Here is a 26,618-nt window from a genome sequence, read left to right on the forward strand (position 1 = left end):
GGGAAACACTGCATGTTGTATTTGATATATTTGTTCAGAAGTTCTTCTTGTTTATTTGATGGTATTTGTATCAAAGACTAGTGTTTAGTGCCATTGTTTTGTCCAGATTTACACATACTCTCTTACAATGTGTGCTGGATTGCACAAGTCAGCCAGCAATGTCAATGTTTGAAGACACCCTATTGTCTTTTGTCCCTCAAACCCTCTTTCTTACACGCACAGAGCCCGCAATCATCAGAAACCTCACTGTCTCTGAAATCACAACATCATCTGTGTCTCTGAGCTGGATTGAGCCGTTGGGAAACAGATCCTTCTATAGAATAGAATGGACTAATGGCGGTAGAGATCAATCAATCAATCAATCAATTTTATTTTATATAGCCCTTCTTACATCAGCTAATATCTCGAAGTGCTGTACAGAAACCCAGCCTAAAACCCCAAACAGCTAGTAATGCAGGTGTAGAAGCACGGTGGCTAGGAAAAACTCCCTAGAAAGGCAAAACCTAGGAAGAAACCTAGAGAGGAACCAGGCTATGAGGGGTGGCCAGTCCTCTTCTGGCTGTGCCGGGTGGAGATTATAACAGAACCATGCCAAGATGTTCAAAAATGTTCATAAGTGACAAGCATGGTCAAATAATAATCAGGAATAAATCTCAGTTGGCTTTTCATAGCCGATCATTAGAGTTTAAAACAGCAGGTCTGGGACAGGTAGGGGTTCCATAACCGCAGGCAGAACAGTTTAAACTGGAATAGCAGCAAGGCCAGGCGGACTGGGGATAGCAAGGAGTCACCACGGCCGGTAGTCCCGACGTATGGTCCTAGGGCTCAGGTCTCTCAGTTGGCTTTTCATAGCCGATCATTTAGAGTTGAAAACAGCAGGTCTGGGACAGGTAGGGGTTTCGTAGCCGCAGGCAGAACAGTTGAAACTGGAATAGCAGCAAGGCCAGGCGGACTGGGGGCAGCAGGGTGTCATCATGCCCGGTAGTCCTGACGTATGGTCCTAGGGCTCAGGTTCTCAGAGAGAAAGAGAGAACGAGAGAATTAGAGAGAGCATACTTAAATTCACACAGGACACTGGATAAGACAGGAGAAGTACTCCAGGTATAACCAACTAACCCCAGCCCCCCGACACATAAACTACTGCAGCATAAATACTGGAGGCTGAGACAGGAGCGGTCCGGAGACACTGTGGCCCCATCCGAAGATATGAATACAACTACCAATGAGACAGCCTTTAATGTAACTGAGCTAACTGCTGGAGTGAAGTACACATTCAAGGTCACTGCAGTGGCTGGTGATAATATAACTAAAGGAAATGGTCAGGAGAAAGCACTCTTTACAAGTAAGCCTTTTCATTGGAATGGTGTTAATGTTTTCTCTGAAGTGGAACCATGTAATGATTATGTTAATATCTGTATTGAACAATGAGAGGGCAATAAGAGGAAGGGTAAAGTCCTCTTTCTTTTTTGGAACCAGAAGTGATGGAATCCTGTAATAGAGTACTGTAGGTAGGTACTAAGTAACCTAATGGTATGGTCTTCTCCCAAAATGTACATTTCTTGCATGCACAGAACCTGAAGTCATCAGGAACCTCACTGTCTCTGAAATCACAACATCATCTGTGTCTCTGAGCTGGATTGAACCATTGGGAAACAGATCCTTCTATAGAGTAGAATGGACTGGTGACGTTAGAGATATGAATACAACTACCAAGGAGACAGCCTTTAACGTAACTGAGCTGACTGCTGGAGTGAAGTACACATTCAGGGTCACTGCAGTGGCTGGAGATGAGATGACTGAAGGCAAAACGATCAGTGTTTCACTCTTTACAAGTAAGATGAAGTTTAAATTGTCTGGGCTTTATTTCTTAACTGCTTCATGCAACATTCTGTATCTGATGTTCTTGAGTAGCGGAACTCTCGGTATTAATGGACATTTTTCATGTCTAGAGGCTGATCCATCCCTCTGGGTAGTGTATATTGGGGCCTTTAAAGGGCCTGTGTAGTCACAAATGTGATTTTCCTGTGTTTTATATACTGTATATATTTCCACACTATGAGAGTGGAATAATACTCTGAAAATGTGAAAATTATGATAATTCCCTTTTAGTGTAGGAGCTGTTTGAAAAGACCGCCTGAAATGTCTTTCTGTTTTGGTGGGATGGAGTTTTGGCCTGCCGTGTGACATCACCAGGCGGTACATTTGTTAAAAGACCAATAAGAAAGAGTTCCAACCCTCTCTGCAAATAACAGCTAGTTTTCAGTTTTCCCCTCCCCATTCAGATCTCTCCCAGACAGTCCTAGCTCAATTCTTGCTTGAGAAATTGCTCTTTGCTAAGAAGCTATTTTTATTCATTTTTGACCATTTTAATTGAAAACAATCAAAGTAAGGTACTTAATTGTTACCCAGAAATGATTTGATATTGAGATAGAAATGGCAGCATTGGACTTTTAATACTGATGTCTTTGAAGATATAATATTGTCTAGTGTAGGATTTTGCGGTATACCGTATTTACCGTATACCGGGGTATTATGAAATAGCCACGGGATGGTTTTTCAATACCGTTGAAACTATTTATTTGAAGTTTTTCTATACATTTTAATATTTGTAGATACTTTTTAAGTAAATACCTGCAGTCAACTTGTGCAATGTGTTAGAAAATTAAGCAGATTGCATTCTTAATTTCACCTGTCACATTGTGTTACATTATTAAGATTACCGTAGTTCCCCAGAACTGTTGAGCCAGTCACGTGTTTGTTTGTAAATAGCACAACTGGAGACAGCAGGCGCAGGTGAGTCCAGCTGTGTATTGACAGGGGTTGCGTTTTATATTGAAAGTCAACAGTTGTTTTTTGCTTCAACAGAGTGATCAGGGACGTGTAACTATAGTTTTCCTTCACAGAAAATACATTAGTCCAACACATTCAATGAAAAATGAGGTCTTTTTTTTGCAAAAACTATGCAAGGCCATCATATTTCTAATGTTTATCATAGAAAGAATGTAGCCAGCTACATTTCCTAATGTTTTTCTTGAAGTGAATCTTGCATTTCACCATAGAAAAGTGGGCTGGCTACACCGAGAAAAGTACTGGAGAAAAGTATCTACACATCAGTCAGAACACTGTCTGCTGATAGAATGCCTGTTCGTGTTCAACTGAAGCACAATATTTGTTTGATGCCGAGCAGAAATTACAATAAGAATAATTTTAGGTCTGCGTTCATAAAACGCAGCAAGATATTTCTTTTTCGTTTTATATATTTTTCCTGCTTGAAAAACGAAGAATTCTGCATTAACGCGACCCTTACGTGTAATTCACCAATACATTATTCACCATTAATTTGTATTAGGTACAAAATAATCTGAAACACAACCAAAACAAACAGCAAACACATCCAACAAACTTGAAGATTCACAAGCTTGATGTAGCAATTGCGTGCTATAAATATGGGACCAAATGCTTAACGTTTTACTACTTTAATTCAAATATAATTGAATTTGTCCCAATACTTTTGGTCTCCTAAAATGGGGAGACTATATACAAAAAGTGCTGTAATTCTTCAGATTGCATTCTTAATTTCACCTGTCACATTGTGTTACATTATTAAGATTACCGTAGTTCCCCAGAACTGTTGAGCCAGTCACGTGTTTGTTTGTAAATAGCACAACTGGAGACAGCAGGCGCAGGTGAGTCCAGCTGTGTATTGACAGGGGTTGCGTTTTATATTGAAAGTCAACAGTTGTTTTTTGCTTCAACAGAGTGATCAGGGACGTGTAACTGTAGTTTTCCTTCACAGAAAATACATTAGTCCAACACATTCGGCAGAATATAGCTTCATTTCCATCAGATGAGAACAGAAGTGCAACGCTTTTTGGCTAGCAGCAACACAAGCAGGTTAAAAGGGCTTACAATGAAAAATAAGGTCTTTTTTTTGCAAAAACTATGCAAGGCCATCATATTTCTAATGTTTATCATAGAAAGAATGTAGCCAGCTACATTTCCTAATGTTTTTCTTAAAGTGAATCTTGCATTTCACCAAAGAAAAGTAGGCTGGCTACACCGAGAAAAGTACTGGAGAAAAGTATCTGCACATCAGTCAGAACACTGTCTGCTGATAGAATGCCTGTTCGTGTTCAACTGAAGCACAATATTTGGTTGATGCCGAGCAGAAATTACAATAAGAATCATTTTAGGTCTGCGTTTATAAAACGCAGCAAGATATTTATTTTTCGTTTTATATTTTTTTCCTGCTTGAAAAACGAAGAATTCTGCATTAACGCGACCCTTACGTGTAATTCACCAATACATTATTCACCATTAATTTGTATTAGGTACAAAATAATCTGAAACACAACCAAAACAAACAGCAAACACATCCAACAAACTTGAAGATTCACAAGCTTGATGTAGCAATTGCGTGCTATAAATATGGGACCAAATGCTTAACGTTTTACTACTTTAATACAAATATAATTGAATTTGTCCCAATACTTTTGGTCTCCTAAAATGGGGAGACTATATACAAAAAGTGCTGTAATTCTTCAACGGTTCACCCGATATAGATGAAAATACCCTCAAATTAAAGCTGACAGTCTGCACCTTAACCTCATAGTCATTGCATCATTGCAAATCCAATTTGCTGGAGTACAGAGCCGAAACAACACAAACATTTTCACTATTCCAATACTTTGGGAGCTCACTGTATATATTTTATTTAATTATGTTCTTTGGAATGGCGGCAACAATTTGTTAAATGAATATAGGGGAAAAACTGCATGTTGTATTTGATATCTTTGTTCAGAAGTTCTTCTTGTTTATTTGATTATATTTTTATCAAAGACTAGTGTTTAGTGCCATTGTTTTGTCCAGATTTACACATACTCTCTTACAATGTGTGCTGGATTGCACAAGTCAGCCTGCAATGTCAATGTTTGAAGACACCCTATTGTCTTTTGTCCCTCAAACCCTCTTTCTTACACGCACAGAGCCCGCAATCATCAGAAACCTCACTGTCACTGAAATCACAACATCATCTGTGTCTCTGAGCTGGATTGAGCCGTTGGGAAACAGATCCTTCTATAGAATAGAATGGACTAATGGCGGTAGAGATATGAATACAACTACCAATGAGACAGCCTTTAATGTAACTGAGCTAACTGCTGGAGTGAAGTACACATTCAAGGTCACTGCAGTGGCTGGTGATAATATAACTAAAGGAAATGCTCAGGAGAAAGCACTCTTTACAAGTAAGCCTTTTCATTGGAATGGTGTTAATGTTTTCTCTGAAGTGGAACCATGTAATGATTATGTTAATATCTGTATTGAACAATGAGAGGGCAATAAGAGGAAGGGTAAAGTCCTCTTTCTTTTTTGGAACCAGAAGTGATGGAATCCTGTAATAGAGTACTGTAGGTAGGTACTAAGTAATCTAATGGTATGGTCTTCTCCCAAAATGTACATTTCTTGCATGCACAGAACCTGAAGTCATCAGGAACCTCACTGTCTCTGAAATCACAACATCATCTGTGTCTCTGAGCTGGATTGAACCATTGGGAAACAGATCCTTCTATAGAGTAGAATGGACTGTTGGCGTTAGAGATATGATTTCAACTACCAAGGAGACAGCCTTTAACGTAACTGAGCTGACTGCTGGAGTGAAGTACACATTCAGGGTCACTGCAGTGGCTGGAGATGAGATGACTGAAGGCAAAACGATCAGTGTTTCACTCTTTACAAGTAAGATGAAGTTTAAATTGTCTGGGCTTTATTTCTTAACTGCTTCATGCAACATTCTGTATCTGATGTTCTTGAGTAGCGGAACTCTCGGTATTAATGGACATTTTTCATGTCTAGAGGCTGATCCATCCCTCTGGGTAGTGTATATTGGGGCCTTTAAAGGGCCTGTGTAGTCACAAATGTGATTTTCCTGTGTTTTATATACTGTATATATTTCCACACTATGAGAGTGGAATAATACTCTGAAAATGTGAAAATTATGATAATTCCCTTTTAGTGTAGGAGCTGTTTGAAAAGACCGCCTGAAATGTCTTTCTGTTTTGGTGGGATGGAGTTTTGGCCTGCCGTGTGACATCACCAGGCGGTACATTTGTTAAAAGACCAATAAGAAAGAGTTCCAACCCTCTCTGCAAATAACAGCTAGTTTTCCGTTTTCCCCTCCCCATTCAGATCTCTCCCAGACAATCCTAGCTCAATTCTTGCTTGAGAAATTGCTCTTTGCTAAGAAGCTATTTTTATTCATTTTTGACCATTTTAATTGAAAACAATCAAAGTAAGGTACTTAATTGTTACCCAGAAATGATTTGATATTGAGATAGAAATGGCAGCATTGGACTTTTAATACTGATGTCTTTGAAGATATAATATTGTCTAGTGTAGGCTTTTGCGGTATACCGTATTTACCGTATACCGGGGTATTATGAAATAGCCACGGGATGGTTTTTCAATACCGTTGAAACTATTTATTTGAAGTTTTTCTATACATTTTAATATTTGTAGATACTTTTTAAGTAAATACCTGCAGTCAACTTGTGCAATGTGTTAGAAAATTAAGCAGATTGCATTCTTAATTTCACCTGTCACATTGTGTTACATTATTAAGATTACCGTAGTTCCCCAGAACTGTTGAGCCAGTCACGTGTTTGTTTGTAAATAGCACAACTGGAGACAGCAGGCGCAGGTGAGTCCAGCTGTGTATTGACAGGGGTTGCGTTTTATATTGAAAGTCAACAGTTGTTTTTTGCTTCAACAGAGTGATCAGGGACGTGTAACTATAGTTTTCCTTCACAGAAAATACATTAGTCCAACACATTCAATGAAAAATGAGGTCTTTTTTTTGCAAAAACTATGCAAGGCCATCATATTTCTAATGTTTATCATAGAAAGAATGTAGCCAGCTACATTTCCTAATGTTTTTCTTGAAGTGAATCTTGCATTTCACCATAGAAAAGTGGGCTGGCTACACCGAGAAAAGTACTGGAGAAAAGTATCTACACATCAGTCAGAACACTGTCTGCTGATAGAATGCCTGTTCGTGTTCAACTGAAGCACAATATTTGTTTGATGCCGAGCAGAAATTACAATAAGAATAATTTTAGGTCTGCGTTCATAAAACGCAGCAAGATATTTCTTTTTCGTTTTATATATTTTTCCTGCTTGAAAAACGAAGAATTCTGCATTAACGCGACCCTTACGTGTAATTCACCAATACATTATTCACCATTAATTTGTATTAGGTACAAAATAATCTGAAACACAACCAAAACAAACAGCAAACACATCCAACAAACTTGAAGATTCACAAGCTTGATGTAGCAATTGCGTGCTATAAATATGGGACCAAATGCTTAACGTTTTACTACTTTAATTCAAATATAATTGAATTTGTCCCAATACTTTTGGTCTCCTAAAATGGGGAGACTATATACAAAAAGTGCTGTAATTCTTCAGATTGCATTCTTAATTTCACCTGTCACATTGTGTTACATTATTAAGATTACCGTAGTTCCCCAGAACTGTTGAGCCAGTCACGTGTTTGTTTGTAAATAGCACAACTGGAGACAGCAGGTGCAGGTGAGTCCAGCTGTGTATTGACAGGGGTTGCGTTTTATATTGAAAGTCAACAGTTGTTTTTTGCTTCAACAGAGTGATCAGGGACGTGTAACTGTAGTTTTCCTTCACAGAAAATACATTAGTCCAACACATTCGGCAGAATATAGCTTCATTTCCATCAGATGAGAACAGAAGTGCAACGCTTTTTGGCTAGCAGCAACACAAGCAGGTTAAAAGGGCTTACAATGAAAAATAAGGTCTTTTTTTTGCAAAAACTATGCAAGGCCATCATATTTCTAATGTTTATCATAGAAAGAATGTAGCCAGCTACATTTCCTAATGTTTTTCTTAAAGTGAATCTTGCATTTCACCAAAGAAAAGTAGGCTGGCTACACCGAGAAAAGTACTGGAGAAAAGTATCTGCACATCAGTCAGAACACTGTCTGCTGATAGAATGCCTGTTCGTGTTCAACTGAAGCACAATATTTGGTTGATGCCGAGCAGAAATTACAATAAGAATCATTTTAGGTCTGCGTTTATAAAACGCAGCAAGATATTTATTTTTCGTTTTATATTTTTTTCCTGCTTGAAAAACAAAGAATTCTGCATTAACGCGACCCTTACGTGTAATTCACCAATACATTATTCACCATTAATTTGTATTAGGTACAAAATAATCTGAAACACAACCAAAACAAACAGCAAACACATCCAACAAACTTGAAGATTCACAAGCTTGATGTAGCAATTGCGTGCTATAAATATGGGACCAAATGCTTAACGTTTTACTACTTTAATACAAATATAATTGAATTTGTCCCAATACTTTTGGTCTCCTAAAATGGGGAGACTATATACAAAAAGTGCTGTAATTCTTCAACGGTTCACCCGATATAGATGAAAATACCCTCAAATTAAAGCTGACAGTCTGCACCTTAACCTCATAGTCATTGCATCATTGCAAATCCAATTTGCTGGAGTACAGAGCCGAAACAACACAAACATTTTCACTATTCCAATACTTTGGGAGCTCACTGTATATATTTTATTTAATTATGTTCTTTGGAATGGCGGCAACAATTTGTTAAATGAATATAGGGGAAAAACTGCATGTTGTATTTGATATCTTTGTTCAGAAGTTCTTCTTGTTTATTTGATTATATTTTTATCAAAGACTAGTGTTTAGTGCCATTGTTTTGTCCAGATTTACACATACTCTCTTACAATGTGTGCTGGATTGCACAAGTCAGCCTGCAATGTCAATGTTTGAAGACACCCTATTGTCTTTTGTCCCTCAAACCCTCTTTCTTACACGCACAGAGCCCGCAATCATCAGAAACCTCACTGTCACTGAAATCACAACATCATCTGTGTCTCTGAGCTGGATTGAGCCGTTGGGAAACAGATCCTTCTATAGAATAGAATGGACTAATGGCGGTAGAGATATGAATACAACTACCAATGAGACAGCCTTTAATGTAACTGAGCTAACTGCTGGAGTGAAGTACACATTCAAGGTCACTGCAGTGGCTGGTGATAATATAACTAAAGGAAATGCTCAGGAGAAAGCACTCTTTACAAGTAAGCCTTTTCATTGGAATGGTGTTAATGTTTTCTCTGAAGTGGAACCATGTAATGATTATGTTAATATCTGTATTGAACAATGAGAGGGCAATAAGAGGAAGGGTAAAGTCCTCTTTCTTTTTTGGAACCAGAAGTGATGGAATCCTGTAATAGAGTACTGTAGGTAGGTACTAAGTAATCTAATGGTATGGTCTTCTCCCAAAATGTACATTTATTGCATGCACAGAACCTGAAGTCATCAGGAACCTCACTGTCTCTGAAATCACAACATCATCTGTGTCTCTGAGCTGGATTGAACCATTGGGAAACAGATCCTTCTATAGAGTAGAATGGACTGGTGGCGTTAGAGATATGAATACAACTACCAAGGAGACAGCCTTTAACGTAACTGAGCTGACTGCTGGAGTGAAGTACACATTCAGGGTCACTGCAGTGGCTGGAGATGAGATGACTGAAGGCAAAACGATCAGTGTTTCACTCTTTACAAGTAAGATTAAGTTTAAATTGTCTGGGCTTTATTTCTTAACTGCTTCATGCAACATTCTGTATCTGATGTTCTTGAGTAGCGGAACTCTTGGTATTAATGGACATTTTTCATGTCTAGAGGCTGATCCATCCCTCTGGACAGTGTATATTGGGGCCTTTAAAGGGCCTGTGTAGTCACAAATGTGATTTTCCTGTGTTTTATATACTGTATATATTTCCACACTATGAGGGTGGAATAATACTCTGAAAATTTGAAAATTATGATAATTCCCTTTTAGTGTAGGAGCTGTTTGAAAAGACCGCCTAAAATGTCTTTCTGTTTTGGTGGGATGGAGTTTTGGCCTGCCGTGTGACATCACCAGGCGGTAAATTTTTAAAAAGACCAATAAGAAAGAGTTCCAACCCTCTCTGCCAATAACAGCTAGTTTTCAGTTTTCCCCTCCCCATTCAGACCTCTCCCAGACAGTCCTAGCTCAATTCTTGCTTGAGAAATTGCTCTTTGCTAAAAAGCTATTTTTATTCATTTTTGACCATTTTAATTGAAAACAATCAAAGTAAGGTACTTAATTGTTACCCAGAAATGATTTGATATTGAGATAGAAATGGCAGCATTGGACTTTTAATACTGATGTCTGTGTAGGCTTTTGCGGTATACTGTATTTACCGTATACCGGGGTATTATGAAATAGCCATACGGGATGGTTTTTCAATACCGTTGAAACTATTTATTTGAAGTTTTTCTATACATTTTAATATTTGTAGATACTTTTTAAGTAAATACCTGCAGTCAACTTGTGCAATGTGTTAGAAAATTAAGCAGATTGCATTCTTAATTTCACCTGTTACATTGTGTTACATTATTAAGATTACCGTAGTTCCCCAGAACTGTTGAGCAAGTCACGTGTTTGTTTGTAAATAGCACAACTGGAGACAGCAGGCGCAGGTGAGTCCAGCCGTGTATTGACAGGGGTTGCGTTTTATATTGAAAGTCAACAGTTGTTTTTTGCTTCAACAGAGTGATCAGGGACCTGTAACTGTAGTTTTCCTTCACAGAAAATACATTAGTCCAACACATTCGGCAGAATATAGCTTCATTTCCATCAGATGAGAACAGAAGTGCAACGCTTTTTGGCTAGCAGCAACACAAGCAGGTTAAAAGGGCTTACAATGAAAAATAAGGTCTTTTTTTTGCAAAAACTATGCAAGGCCATCATATTTCTAATGTTTATCATAGAAAGAATGTAGCCAGCTACATTTCCTAATGTTTTTCTTAAAGTGAATCAAAGAAAAGTAGGCTGGCTACACCGAGAAAAGTACTGGAGAAATGTATCTGCACATCAGTCAGAACACTGTCTGCTGATAGAATGCCTGTTCGTGTTCAACTGAAGCACAATATTTGTTTGATGCCGAGCAGAAATTACAATAAGAATCATTTTAGATCTGCGTTTATAAAACGCAGCAAGATATTTCTTTTTCGTTTTATATTTTTTTCCTGCTTGAAAAACGAAGAATTCTGCATTAACGTGACCCTTATGTTTCATTTGGTAGTTATCAAAGTAAGTGGCTGAATTAATAAGGTTATTGTGCATCATATTGTGTTGTGTTTCTGCCGTGTTTGAGAAGTCAATGCCCTTTGGATTAGTTATCTGTACAGCTGCTGTAAGAAGCTGATTAAACAGCATAATCATTACACAGGTGCACCTTGTGCTGGTGACAATAAAAGGCCACTAAAATGTGCAGTTTTGTCACACGACACTATGCCAGAAATGTCTCAAGTTTGGCATGCTGACTACAGGAATGTCCACCAGAGCTTTTGCCAGAGAATTGAATCTTCATTTCTCTACCATAAGCCACCTCCAACGTCGGTTTAGAGAATTTGGCAGTACTTCCAACCGACCTCACAACCGCAGACAACTTATAGCCACTACAGCCCAGGACCTCCACATCTGCCTTTTTCACCTGCGGGATCGTCTGAGACAGCTGATGAAACTGTGGGTTTGCACAACCGAAGAATTTCTGCACAAACTGTCCGAAACCGTCTCAGGGAAGGTCATCTTCATGGTCGTCGTCCTCTCTAGGGTCTTGATCTGACTGCAGTTCGGCGTCGTTACCAACTTCAATTCGCAAATGCTCACCTTCGATGGCCACTGGCACGCTGGAGAAGTGTGCTCTTCACAGATGATTCCTGGTTTCAACTGTACCGGGCAGATGGCAGACAGCGTGTATGGTGTCACGTGGGCGAGCTATTTTTTGATGTCAATGTACTCCATGGTGGCGGTGGGGTTATGATATGGGCAGGCATAAGCTACTGACAACAAACACAATTGCATTTTATCGATGGCAACTTGAATGACGAGATCCTGAGGCCCATTGTCGTGCCATTCATCCGCCACCATCACCTCATGTTTCAGTATGATAATGCACGGCCCCATGTCGCAAGGATTTGTACCCAATTCCTGGAAGCTGAAAATGTCCCAATTCTTCCATGGCCTGCATACTCACTAGACATGTCACCCATTGAGCATGTTTGGGATGCTCTGGATTGACGTGTACAACAGCGTGTTCCAGTTCCCACCAATATCCAGCAACTTTGCACAGCCATTGAAAAGGAGTGGTACAACATTCCACAGTCTACAATCAACAACCTGGTCAACTCTATGGAAAGGAGATGTGTCATGCTGCATGAGGCAAATGGCGGTCACACCAGATACTGACTGGTTTTCTTATCCACGGCCCTACCTTTAAAAAAAAAAAAAGGTTTCTGTGACCAACAGATGCATATCTGTATCCCCAGTCATGTGAAATCCATAGATTAGGGCTTAATCAATTCAAATCAAAAACATCTGTGTATCATACCCCCACGAAATGTTTTTCCCCTGTTATTGTAATATCTTAGGGGATATGATATTTTTGCATCTATAACTTTCACATTCATAATTATTCACAATTTATACAGGATTATCCGTAATCATTGTTGCATTCATATTAATGTAGAATTGTTTAGAAACATTATATTCTTATTTACAATAAAAATGACTCAAATTACACAATAAATTATTCATCATTCAGTTCTATTTGGCACAAAATAATCTGTAACACAACCATAACAAACAGCAAACGCATCCAACAAACCTGAAGAGTCACGAGCTTGATGTAGCCATTTCTTGCTATGAATATGGGACCAAATACTTAACATTTTACTACTTTATTACACATATAAGTGAATTTGTACCAATACTTTTGGTCCCCTAAAATGGGGGGACTATGTACAAAAAGTGCTGTAATTTCTCAACAGTTCACCCTATATGGATGAAAATACCCTCAAATTAAAGCTGACAGGCTGCACCTTAACCTCAGTCATTGTATCATTGCAAATCCAAAGTGCTACAAAAATGTCACTGTCCCAATTATTTTGGAGCTCACTGTATGTATTTGATTTAGTCGTATTTTTTGGAGTGGCGGCAACGATTTGCTAAATGAATATAGGGGAAACACTGCATGTTGTATTTGATATCTTTGTTCAAAAGTTCTTCATGTTTATTTTAATGGTATTTTTATCAAAGACTAGTGTTTAGTGCCATTGTTTTGTCCAGATTTACACATACTCTCTTACAATGTGTGCTGGATTGCACAAGTCAGCCTGCAATGTTAATGTTTGAAGACACCCTATTGTCTTTTGTCCCTCAAACCCTCTTTCTTACACGCACAGAGCCCGCAATCATCAGAAACCTCACTGTCACTGAAATCACAACATCATCTGTGTTTCTGAACTGGAGTAAACCATTGGGAAACAGATCCTTCTATAGAATAGAATGGACTGGTGGCAGTAGAGATATGAATACAACTACCAATGAGACAGCCTTTAATGTTACTGAGCTAACTGCTGGAGTGAAGTACACATTCAGAGTCACTGCAGTGGCTGGAGATGGGATGACTGAAGGAGATGCTTATGTAACAAATCAAGTCACAAGTAAGTCTCACTGAAAGTTGCTCTATGTTGTCTTTTTTTTGCCTCAAACAGAGCTGGAAACTAACCTCAAAAATGTGGTGACTCTTCTCTGACATTCATCCCTTTCTCTCTTGTTCTCCACTGACATCCTTCTATCTCTTTCTCCCCTTTTAATTCTCTCACTCCTTCTATTTCACAAACAGAACCTGCGGTCATCGCACCCCCTACTGTCACTCAGAACACCATGACTCTTTCTCTGAACTGGACCCAGCCTACAGGAGTGGCATCAGGCTACTGGGTGGAGTGGTATAACGGAGGGAAAAGCGAGAGACGACTTACATCCACAACCTCTGCCATCATACAGGACCTGACTCCAGGAACCCTGTACACACTCCAGGTCTTTGCCATCGCTGAAGACAATTCAACAGAAGGCAACCCTTGCACAGTATACGTATACACAAGTACGACTAAAGCCAAAGATGCCTAAATCGTCAATTGCTAAATTTAAAATGTTTTACTTTAAAGAGGCAATCTGCAGTTCAAACCATAACAAAGCAGACGCAGACACCCCACCACTGTTTTGATGAACAGTTGAGAGATGGGGTTGTAGAAATGTAACCACTCTTGAATTCATAGACAGTGCTGTGGATGCAAGGACTGACCATCCATTAGATCAAAAGTATAGTTTTTACCATGTTTTGAGGCTATGCAGTGTTTGTTTAACATTTGAGTAAAACAAGATTATATTTGGGGTTCTGATGGGGTACAGTAGTTGAACTAATTTCATGAGGCATTCATAAGTTTTATTCTTCAAGATTCAATGGTTATACACAATACAAAAAGCATGACAAAAAGTATGTGGACACGTGTTCGTCAAACATCTCATTCCAAAATCATGGGCATTGATATAGAGTTGGTCCCCCCTTTGCTGCTATAACAGCCTCAACTCTTCTGGGAAGGCTTTCCACTAGATGTTGGAACATTACTGCGGGAACTTGCTTTCATTCAGCCACAAGAGCATTAGTGTTGTCGGGCCATTTCTGTATGGATCTCGCTTTGTGCACGGGGGCATTGTCATGCTGAAACAGCAAAGGGCCTTCCCAAACTGTTGCCACAAAGTTGGAAGAACAGAATCGTCTAGAATGCCATTGTATGCTGTAGCGTTAAGACTTCCCTTCACTGGAACTAAGGGACCTAGCTCGAACTATGAAAAACAGCCCCAGACCATTATTCCTCCTCCACCTTACTTTACAGTGGCACTATGCATTCGGGCAGGTAGCGTTCTGCTGGCATCCGCCAAACCTAGATTCGTCCATCGCACTGCCAGATGGTGAATCGTGATTCATCACTCCAGAGAACGCAATTCCACTGCTCCAGAGTCCAATGGCCGCGAGCTTTACACCACTCCAGCCGACGCTTGGCATTGCGCATGGTGATCTTAGGCTTGTGTGAGGCTGCTCGGCCATGGAAACCCATTTCATGAAGCTCCCTTTGAACAGTTATTGTTGCTTCCAGAGGCAGCTTGGAACTCGGTAGTGAGTGTTGCAATCAAGGACAGACTATTTTTACGCGCTACATACTTCAGCATTCGGCAGTCCCGTTCTGTGAGCTTGTGTGGCCTACCACTTCACAATAACAGCACTTACAGTTGACCGGGGCAGCTCTAGCAGGGCAGAAATTTGACTAATTGACTTGTTGGAAGGTGGCATCCTATGACGGTGCCATGTTGAAAGTCACTGAGCTCTTCAGTAAGGCCATTCACCAAATTATATTTTGAAGGAGGAAGCGAAGTACTTTAAGCATATGTTTTCGTTTCAGTCGCCTCCATCTCCTCTAACTGAAGCTAGTTGTATGGATTTTTTTTCTATTGATAATGTAAAATTAACAGCCATACAGAAAGACTCATGTGAAGGTGAAATTACAGAGGAGGAACTCCTGGATGCAATTAAAGACTTTAAGTCTGGGGAAAACTCCAGGGTTGGATGGAATACCAGTTGAGGTATACCAAACCTTTTTTGATATACTCAGAGGATCATTATTAGCATGTTTTAACTACTCCTATGTAAATGGTAGATTATCAGACACTCAAGAAGAAGGTCTGATTTCATTATTACTGAAACAGGATACAAGTGGTCCTCTGTAGCTCAGCTGGTAGAGCACGGCGCTTGTAACGCCAAGGTAGTGGGTTCGATCCCCGGGACCACCCATACACAAAAAAAATTATGCACGCATGACTGTAAGTCGCTTTGGATAAAAGCGTCTGCTAAATGGCATATTATTATTATTATTATAAAGATCCAGCCCATTAAAAAAATTGGAGGCCCCTTACACTTCATGGTTGTGATGCAGAAATTCTAGCAAAATGTATAGCACATAGAATTAAAAAGGTATTGTCGGACATTATTCATTCTAATCAGACAGGTTTTTTACATGGACAATACATTGGAGATAAGGCAAAAAAAAATGGAACACTATGAAAAATCTGGGAAACCAGGCCTTCATAGCTGACTTTGAAAAGGCTTTTGATAAGGTACGACTGGAGTTTATATATAAATGACTGGAGCATTTACATTTTGGAGAATCTCTTATAAAATGGGTAAAATCATGTATAGTAACCCTAGGTGTAAAATAGTAAATAATGGCTATTTCTCAGAAAGTTTGAAACTGTCAAGAGGAGTAAAACAAGGCTGTCCACTATCGGCATATCTGTTAAAATCAGATCCAACAATAATATCAAGGGATTAGAAATCCAGTGCTTAAAAACAAAGGTGTCATTGTACGCTGTTAAAATCAGATCCAACAATAATATCAAGGGATTAGAAATCCAGGGCTTAAAAACAAAGGTGTCATTGTACGCTGATGATTCATGTTTTCTTTTAAATACACAACTTGAATCCCTCCACAACCTCATAGAGCATCTAGATACATTTTCTAACCTCTCTGGATTACAACCAAATTATGATAAATGTACTATATTACGTATTGGATCACTAAAAAATACAATTTTTACATTACCGTTTAGTTTACCAATAAAATGGTCTGATGGTGATGTGGATATACTCGGTATACATATCCCAAAATAAATAAATGATCTCACTCCAATACATTTTAATAGAAAGTTAACAAAAATAGATAAGATCTTGCTACCATGGAAAGGTAAATAAATAAAAATAAATAAAATACCTGTCTATTTGTGGAAAAATCACCCTGATTAACTCTTTAGTATTATCCCAGTTTACCTTTTTGCTTATGGTCTTGCCTACGCCTAGCGAACACTTTTTTAAATTATATGAGAAAAAAATATTCCATTTTATTTGGAACGTCAAGCCAGACAAAATTAAATGGGCCTATTTATATAATGAATATGAATTCGGAGAACAGAAATGATTAAATATTAAAGCATTAGACCTATCGCTAAAAGCTTCAGTCATACAAAAATATTACTTAAATCCGAACTGGTTCTCTTGCAAATTAGTAAGATTGTCTCACCCCATGTTCAAGAATGGCCTTTTTCCCTTTATTCAGATTACAACCTCTCACTTTCAGTTATTTGAATAGGAAATCATCTCCCAAATATCACTATTTCTAAAACAAGCCACAGAAAGTTTGTTGCAATTTCAATTTAATCCTCCAGAAACAACAGAACAAATAATTCAACAAATATTGTGGTTAAACTCAAGTATACTAATTGATTTAAAAAAACATTGTTTAAAAAAAAAAAAATGTAAAAGGTATAATCATAGGTAGGACTGGTGGAGTTATGCACATAACACAAACATATGGAAATGTCTGCTCTACCCAAAATTACAACCAAATAATTGCAGCATTACCGCAAAAATGGAAGATGAAAGTGAAAGGGGGGAAAGTAAGGAACTTGTCTGTCGGCCCTGCATTAAAGACCATCATCGGTTAAAGAACATTGTGATAAATAAAAAAGTATACCAGTTTAATTTAAGGACCAAAGGATTGACAGCCATCCCATATAGATTGCAAAATAGTTGGGAAGAGATTTTTGACGTACCAATTCCATGGCAAATGGTTTATGAACTGATACGCAAAACGACGCCGGATTCAAAACTTAGTATTTTTCCATTTAAATTATTAAAATTTACAACATTCTTGCTACCAATAGGGGGATACAATCTTCCCAGCTCTGCAGATTTTGCTGTGAAGAGACAGAATCATTAGATCATTTGTTTTGGTACTGTCCATTTGTAGCTTGTTTTTGGACACAGGTCCAGGAATGGCTAAAGGATTGCAATATTTACCTGGAGCTAACCCTGCAGATAGCACTACTGGGTGATCTGAAAAGTCATAGTCAATCGATCAATAAAATAATAATACTTTTAGCAAAAATGTTTATTTTCAATTTACAATTTGTAGAAACAATGAGAATAGAAGGGTTCAGAACTTTTGTGAAACATCACAGTACAGTTGAAAAATATATGGCAAATAGAAATCCAATATGGATGGTGTTAAGAGATAGATGGGAGAGGTTGAATGGAGCTGAAGGTTGGGACTAATAACAACTAATAACAACAAGTTAACTAATGTAAAACATACTGTGTCCATAATAAGTATATAGGTTATAGATTAAGAACTTTTGTTAAAGAGCACAGTTTGAAAGAAATGGCATATAGAAGCAAACCGGATGGACATCATGAAAATGATCGGAGCGTTTGAGGGTAGAGGAAGTTCAGGAGTAAAAACAAACAAAATAGAACTACTGTAAAATTGACTGTGTCCATAACATAGTATGTATAAGCTGGAATTAGAGGCCTAAGCGTTGTTGTTCACTAGTTTACTCCAATTAGGGGAGGGGTGGTGGGGTTGGAAAGTAATAAAGGAAAATATATTTTAAAAAAGGATATGTATATATTTGTATGTACACTACCGTTCAAAAGTTTGTGGTCACTTAGAAATGTCCTTGTTTTCGAAAGAAAAGCAATTTTCTGTCCATTTAAAATAACATCAAATTGATCCGAAATACAGTGTAGACATTGTTAATGTTGTAAATGGCTATTGTAGCTGGAAATGGCTGATTTTTATGGAACACAGCAACCATCAGTCCTGTGTTCCAATGGCACGTTGTTGTTTGCTAATCCAAGTTTATCGTTTTAAAAGGCTTATTGATCATTAGAAAACCATTTTGCAATTATGTTAGCACATCTGAAAACTGTTGTGCTGATTTAAAGAAGCAATAAAACTGGCCATTTTGAGCCTGTAATCGAACCCACAATTGCTGACGCTCCAGATACTCAACTAGTCTCAAGAAGGACAGTTTTATTGCTTCTTTAATCAGCACAACAGTTTTCAGCTGTGCTAACATATTTGCAAAAGGGCTTTCTAATGATCAATTAGCCTTTTAAAACGATAAACTTGGATTAGCAAACACAACGTGCCATTGGAACACAGGACTGATGGTTGATGATAATGGGCCTATGTACGCCTATGTAGATATTCCATTAAAAATCTGCCGTTTCCAGCTACAATAGCCATTTACAACATTAACAATGTCTACACTGTATTTCTGATCAATTTGATGTTATTTTAATGGACAAAAAAATTGCTTTTCTTTCGAAAACAAGGACATTTCTAAATGACCCCAAACTTTTGATCGGTAGTTTATATATATTTGTATGTATGTATGTGTATGTGTATATGTATGTATTTATATGTGTATGTATGTATGTATGTATGTATGTATGTACAGTGGGGAAAAAAAGTATTTAGTCAGCCACCAATTGTGCAAGTTCTCCCACTTAAAAAGATGAGAGAGGCCTGTAATTTTCATCATAGGTACACGTCAACTATGACAGACAAATTGAGAAAAGAAAATCCAGAAAAACACATTGTAGGATTTTTAATGAATTTATTTGCAAATTATGGTGGAAAATAAGTATTTGGTCACCTACAAACAAGCAAGATTTCTGGCTCTCACAGACCTGTAACTTCTTCTTTAAGAGGCTCCTCTGTCCTCCACTCGTTACCTGTATTAATGGCACCTGTTTGAACTTGTTATCAGTATAAAAGACACCTGTCCACAACCTCAAACAGTCACACTCCAAACTCCACTATGGCCAAGACCAAAGAGCTGTCAAAGGACACCAGAAACAAAATTGTAGACCTGCACCAGGCTGGGAAGACTGAATCTGCAATAGGTAAGCAGCTTGGTTTGAAGAAATCAACTGTGGGAGCAATTATTAGGAAATGGAAGACATACAATACCACTGATAATCTCCCTCGATCTGGGGCTCCACGCAAGATCTCACCCCGTGGGGTCAAAATGATCACAAGAACGGTGAGCAAAAATCCCAGAACCACACGGGGGGACCTAGTGAATGACCTGCAGAGAGCTGGGACCAAAGTAACAAAGCCTACCATCAGTAACACACTACGCCGCCAGGGACTCAAATCCTGCAGTGCTAGACGTGTCCCCCTGCTTAAGCCAGTACATGTCCAGGCCCGTCTGAAGTTTGCTAGAGTGCATCCAGAAGAGGATTGGGAGAATGTCATATGGTCAGATGAAACCAAAATAGAACTTTTTGGTAAAAACTCAACTCGTCGTGTTTGGAGGACAAAGAATGCTGAGTTGCATCCAAAGAACACCATACCTACTGTGAAGCATGGGAGTGAAAACATCATACTTTGGGGCTGTTTTTCTGCAAAGGGACCAGGACGACTGATCCGTGTAAAGGAAAGAATGAATGGGGCCATGTATCGTGAGATTTTGAGTGAAAACCTCCTTCCATCAGCAAGGGCATTGAAGATGAAACGTGGCTGGGTCTTTCAGCATGACAATGATCCCAAACACACCGCCCGGGCAACGAAGGAGTGGCTTCGTAAGAAGCATTTCAAGGTCCTGGAGTCTCCAGATCTCAACCCCATAGAAAATCTTTGGAGGGAGTTGAAAGTCCGTGTTGCCCAGCGACAGCCCCAAAACATCACTGCTCTAGAGGAGATCTGCATGGAGGAATGGGCCAAAATACCAGCAACAGTGTGTGAAAACCTTGTGAAGACTTACAGAAAACGTTTGACCTGTGTCATTGCCAACAAAGGGTATATAACAAAGTATTGAGAAACTTTTGTTATTGACCAAATACTTATTTTCCACCATAATTAGCAAATAAATTCATAAAAAATCCTACAATGTGATTTTCTGGATTTTTTTTCCTCATTTTGTCTGTCATAGTTGACGTGTACCTATAATGAAAATTACAGGCCTCTCTCATCTTTTTAAGTGGGAGAACTTGCACAATTGGTGGCTGACTAAATACTTTTTTTCCCCACTGTATGTATGTATGTACAGTGAGGGGAAAAAAGTATTTGATCCCCTGCTGATTTTGTACGTTTGCCCACTGACAAAGAAATGATCAGTCTATAATTTGAATGGTAGGTTTATTTGAACAGTGAGAGACAGAATAACCAAAACAAATCCAGAAAAACGCATGTAAAAAATTGAATGAATTGATTTGCATTTTAATGAGGGAAATAAGTATTTGACCCCCTCTCAATCAGAAAGATTTCTGGCTCCCAGGTGTCTTTTATACAGGTAACGAGCTGAGATTAGGAGCACACTCTTAAAGGTAGTGCTCCTAATCTCAGTTTGTTACCTGTATAAAAGACACCTGTCCACAGAAGCAATCAATCAATCAGATTCCAAGCTCTCCACCATGGCCAAGACCAAAGAGCTCTCCAAGGATGTCAGGGCTGGAATGGGCTACAAGACATTCGCCAAGCAGCTTGGTGAGAAGGTGACAACAGTTGGTGCGATTATTCGCAAATGGAAGAAACACAAAATAACTGTCAATCTCCCTCGGCCTGGGACTCCATGCAAATCTCACCTCGTGGAGTTGCAATGATCATGAAAACGGTGAGGAATCAGCCCAGAACTACACAGGAGGATCTTGTCAATGATCTCAAGGCAGCTGGGACCATAGTCACCAAGAAAACAATTGGTAACACACTACGCCGTGAAGGACTGAAATCCTGTAGCGCCCGCAAGGTCCCCCTGCTCAAGAAAGTACATATACAGGGCCGTCTGAAGTTTGCCAATGAACATCTGAATGATTCAGAGGAGAACTGGGTGATAGTGTTGTGATCAGATGAGACCAAAATCGAGCTCTTTGGCATCAACTCAACTCGCCGTGTTTGGAGGAGGAAGAATACTGCCTATGACCCCAAGAACACCATCCCCACCGTCAGAGGTGGAAATATTATGCTTTGGGGGTGTTTTTCTGCTAAGGGGACAGGACAACTTCACCGCATCAAAGGGACGATGGACGGGGCCATGTACCGTCAAATCTTGGGTGAGAACCTCCTTCCCTCAGCCAGGGCATTGAAAATGGGTCGTGAATGGGTATTCCAGCATGACAATGACCCAAAGCACACGGCCAAGGCAACAAAGGAGTGGCTCAAGAAGAAGCACATTAAGGTCCTGGAGTGGCCTAGCCAGTCTCCAGACCTTAATCCCATAGAACATCTGTGGAGGGAGCTGAAGGTTCGAGTTGCCAAACGTCAGCCTCGAAACCTTAATGACTTGGAGAAGATCTGCAAAGAGGAGTGGAACAAAATCCCTCCTGAGATGTGTGCAAACCTGGTGGCCAACTACAAGAAACGTCTGACCTCTGTGATTGCCACCAAAGGTTTTGCCACCAAGTACTAAGTCATGTTTTGCAGAGGGGTCAAATGCTTATTCCCCTCATTAAAATGCAAATCAATTTATAACATTTTTGACATGCGTTTTTCTGGATTTTTTTGTTGTTATTCTGTCTCTCACTGTTCAAATAAACCTTATATACCATTCAAATTATAGACTGATCATTTCTTTGTCAGTGGGCAAACATACAAAATCAGCAGGGGATCAAATACGTTTTTCCCTCACTGTATGTATACAGTGAGGGAAGATTTCTGGCTCCCAGGTGTCTTTTATACAGGTAACGAGCTGAGATTAGGAGCACACTCTTAAAGGTAGTGCTCCTAATCTCAGTTTGTTACCTGTATAAAAGACACCTGTCCACAGAAGCAATCAATCAATCAGATTCCAAGCTCTCCACCATGGCCAAGACCAAAGAGCTCTCCAAGGATGTCAGGGCTGGAATGGGCTACAAGACATTCGCCAAGCAGCTTGGTGAGAAGGTGACAACAGTTGGTGCGATTATTCGCAAATGGAAGAAACACAAAATAACTGTCAATCTCCCTCGGCCTGGGACTCCATGCAAATCTCACCTCGTGGAGTTGCAATGATCATGAAAACGGTGAGGAATCAGCCCAGAACTACACAGGAGGATCTTGTCAATGATCTCAAGGCAGCTGGGACCATAGTCACCAAGAAAACAATTGGTAACACACTACGCCGTGAAGGACTGAAATCCTGTAGCGCCCGCAAGGTCCCCCTGCTCAAGAAAGTACATATACAGGGCCGTCTGAAGTTTGCCAATGAACATCTGAATGATTCAGAGGAGAACTGGGTGATAGTGTTGTGATCAGATGAGACCAAAATCGAGCTCTTTGGCATCAACTCAACTCGCCGTGTTTGGAGGAGGAAGAATACTGCCTATGACCCCAAGAACACCATCCCCACCGTCAGAGGTGGAAATATTATGCTTTGGGGGTGTTTTTCTGCTAAGGGGACAGGACAACTTCACCGCATCAAAGGGACGATGGACGGGGCCATGTACCGTCAAATCTTGGGTGAGAACCTCCTTCCCTCAGCCAGGGCATTGAAAATGGGTCGTGAATGGGTATTCCAGCATGACAATGACCCAAAGCACACGGCCAAGGCAACAAAGGAGTGGCTCAAGAAGAAGCACATTAAGGTCCTGGAGTGGCCTAGCCAGTCTCCAGACCTTAATCCCATAGAACATCTGTGGAGGGAGCTGAAGGTTCGAGTTGCCAAACGTCAGCCTCGAAACCTTAATGACTTGGAGAAGATCTGCAAAGAGGAGTGGAACAAAATCCCTCCTGAGATGTGTGCAAACCTGGTGGCCAACTACAAGAAACGTCTGACCTCTGTGATTGCCACCAAAGGTTTTGCCACCAAGTACTAAGTCATGTTTTGCAGAGGGGTCAAATGCTTATTCCCCTCATTAAAATGCAAATCAATTTATAACATTTTTGACATGCGTTTTTCTGGATTTTTTTGTTGTTATTCTGTCTCTCACTGTTCAAATAAACCTTATATACCATTCAAATTATAGACTGATCATTTCTTTGTCAGTGGGCAAACATACAAAATCAGCAGGGGATCAAATACGTTTTTCCCTCACTGTATGTATACATATGTATATATATATATATATATATATATGTATATGTGAAAAAATATATATTGGGGATTACATTGATGGAAGTTACAATCTATCTGCAATATTAAAGCTGACCCCCTACATTTAAAAAAATAAATAATAATAATAATGGCCATTCTACTGCCAATGTTTGTCTATGGAGATTGCATGGCTGTGTGCTCTATTTTATACATCTGTCAGCAACGGGTATGGCTGAAATAGCCGAATCCACTAATTTGAAGGGGTGTCCACATACTTTTTTATATATTGTGTATGTAAATAATGCAAACGTATAAAAAATGATGTAACAATCACATTGCCACTTTAATATAAACATTTAAAAAACACTTTTTTCATCTAGGTTAAAAAGTATTCCACATTTTTATTTATTTATTTTTAACCCCTATTCCTCAATGTTGCTCTACAGAGCCTGCAGTTGTCCGCAACCTTTCTGTCTCTGAAATCACAACATCATCTGTGTCTCTGAACTGGACTCAACCAGAGGGAAACAGCTCCTTCTATAGAGTAAATTGGACTGGTGGCAGTGTCAGTAAGAATACCACAGGAACCTCCACTACCATCACTGAGCTGACGGCTGGAGTGCAGTACAACTTCACAGTCACTGCAGTGGCTGGAGATAACACAACTGTAGGAGAAGGCAGTCAAACAACCACTTTAACAAGTAAGTTATTTTGAAAGTGTATTATTTTATGATTCAAAGGATTTGGATTCATGGATAAGGTGAATATGTCAATGTTGAAAATGGCTAATCAATGTAACCATAATTGGTTTGGTTTTCTATTTTTTGTCTATATTTCCATCAGTCATTGCAATGAACCTTTTCGATTGTGCTTTTGACAGAGCCTGAACAACCTGGGAACATTACGGCGACGGGACGAGGAACCAGTCAGCTGAATGTGACCTGGACCTCGCGTGGCGGGAGCCTGTACTATTACAACGTGACCATCTTTAATGCTGCTTTGAACTATACATCCATGAAAAACACAACGACCATGGAGGCCAGCTTAACTGGGTTACAGCCTGGGAGGGTCTATGTGGTCACAGTGACTGCTGTAGTTGGAGCCTTCAGTAACCAGTCTGCTGTGGTCCAGTTAGCCACTTGTAAGTCATGGTCAATGATGCCTATACTATGCATTTACTGTAGAGGTTCTGAAGGCTTCATAGTAGTTTGTAGTTTCTGAGAGTTTGTATGAGAGAGTGTGAGAATGTTTTCTCTGTGTTTGTCCCGAAGAAAATAGCTAATGTACATGATGTGTTTTTGTGTGAACGAGAATTTGTGTTTGCAACTTTCCTAACATCACTCTTATTTCTCCACCACAGATCCCAACCCACCTGGACCCCTCAACATCACAGAGAGGACAACCAGCTCCCTCGTTGTTCAATGGACAACCCCAGGTCTAATGACTGGAGCTCCAAACATCTCCTATAACATAAGCTACCAGCCTAATGGGACTGGTTTGGGAGAGAGAAACCAGTCTTCCTCTACCCATGATCTCAGCAGTAACGTGACCTCTCTGTTCTCTGGAGCTCTCTACACCATCACAGTGAAAACCGTGGGACCCCAGGATCTGGAAAGCGCCAGTGTTAGTATATCTGCATATACCTGTGAGTACACTTGTGACAACCGTACAGTAGACTATGCTCTGGGTGACGTTTTGACAATGCGAAAATGTTGCTGAAATATTGTGAATCCTTTCTAATATTCTGCACAGTAGATTTGAAATACTACATGCCTTACCACATTTCATATCGTAGTAAGAGGACTGATTTAAGGTTTAATATTTTATTTCCCTTCGTCCTAGTGCCCAAACCAGTGGTGAACCTCACAGCCACCCCATTGTCCACCTCCTCAGTGAAGCTACAGTGGAATGACCCTGTGGAGGTTAAGTTGTACTACACCTACAGAGTCCAGTACAGAAACGCTACAGACCCTGTAGAGAAAAGAGTCAGTACCAACTACACAGTCATCGAGGGCCTAGAATCTGGGACTGGCTACAACTGCACTGTTACCTCGGTAGCAGCACTGGGAAGCGAGGGAACTCCGGAACGCACGTTCTGTTACACGAGTAAGCCAGTGTTCTAAAATTCCAAAGGTATTCATAGAGGAATCCAAGAGCAATGCAAGTGCAGCCAGCAAACTACAGTTACTCTGGGGTAGTCAGGAGGTGTCTGACAAATTATCCTGTGTTACAGATGATAATAATACTATATTTGCCCTTCAGAGCCCAAGGCGGTCAGTAACCTCACGGGCGAGGGTCTGAACACAACTGCTATCAGACTTTCCTGGTCCAAACCGGATGACTACAAACCAACCTACTCCTATCTGGTGACCATCTCCAAGAATGGTTCTGTGGTTGAGAACATCTCAACCATGGTCGAGGCGTACACATTCATCAATCTCTGTCCTGGGTACAGTTACAACATCTCTGTGGTCACGGTCGTCCAGGGGGTTAAGTCTGATCCAATGGAGAAGTCAAGCTACACAAGTATGGTTCTAAAGATCTTATTTCATCCCTTCATCCCATCACCCCTTCAACCCTTCATCCCTTCACCCGTTCAACCCGTCAACCCCTCAATCCTTCATCCATTCATCCCTTGACCCCTTCATCTCTTCAATCCTTCACCCCTTCATCCCTTCATCCCTTCTCCCCTTCAAGCCTTTACCCCTTCAACCCTTAAACCCTTCATCCCTTAAACCCTTCATCCCTTCAACCCTACACCCC

General features: G+C 39.8%; 1 protein-coding gene across 1 annotated transcript in view; it reads left to right on the forward strand.

Moving 5' to 3' along the window:
- Positions 1 to 26,618, forward strand: part of LOC311148748 (phosphatidylinositol phosphatase PTPRQ-like) — a 118,892-nt gene that overhangs the window by 79,690 nt on the left and 12,584 nt on the right. Inside the window, exons 24-35 of the mRNA XM_084185717.1 lie at positions 1,572 to 1,832; positions 4,986 to 5,246; positions 5,476 to 5,736; positions 8,890 to 9,150; positions 9,380 to 9,640; positions 13,349 to 13,609; positions 13,792 to 14,049; positions 24,302 to 24,556; positions 24,736 to 24,996; positions 25,216 to 25,500; positions 25,698 to 25,961; positions 26,118 to 26,381. Of these exons, the coding sequence (XP_084041843.1) occupies positions 1,572 to 1,832; positions 4,986 to 5,246; positions 5,476 to 5,736; positions 8,890 to 9,150; positions 9,380 to 9,640; positions 13,349 to 13,609; positions 13,792 to 14,049; positions 24,302 to 24,556; positions 24,736 to 24,996; positions 25,216 to 25,500; positions 25,698 to 25,961; positions 26,118 to 26,381 (3,153 nt within the window). The remainder of the gene's footprint in view (positions 1 to 1,571; positions 1,833 to 4,985; positions 5,247 to 5,475; positions 5,737 to 8,889; positions 9,151 to 9,379; positions 9,641 to 13,348; positions 13,610 to 13,791; positions 14,050 to 24,301; positions 24,557 to 24,735; positions 24,997 to 25,215; positions 25,501 to 25,697; positions 25,962 to 26,117; positions 26,382 to 26,618) is intronic.

The sequence above is a fragment of the Coregonus lavaretus genome (assembly GCF_964263955.1).
Source record: "Coregonus lavaretus genome assembly, chromosome: 21".
Taxonomy (NCBI): Eukaryota; Metazoa; Chordata; class Actinopteri; order Salmoniformes; family Salmonidae; genus Coregonus; species Coregonus lavaretus.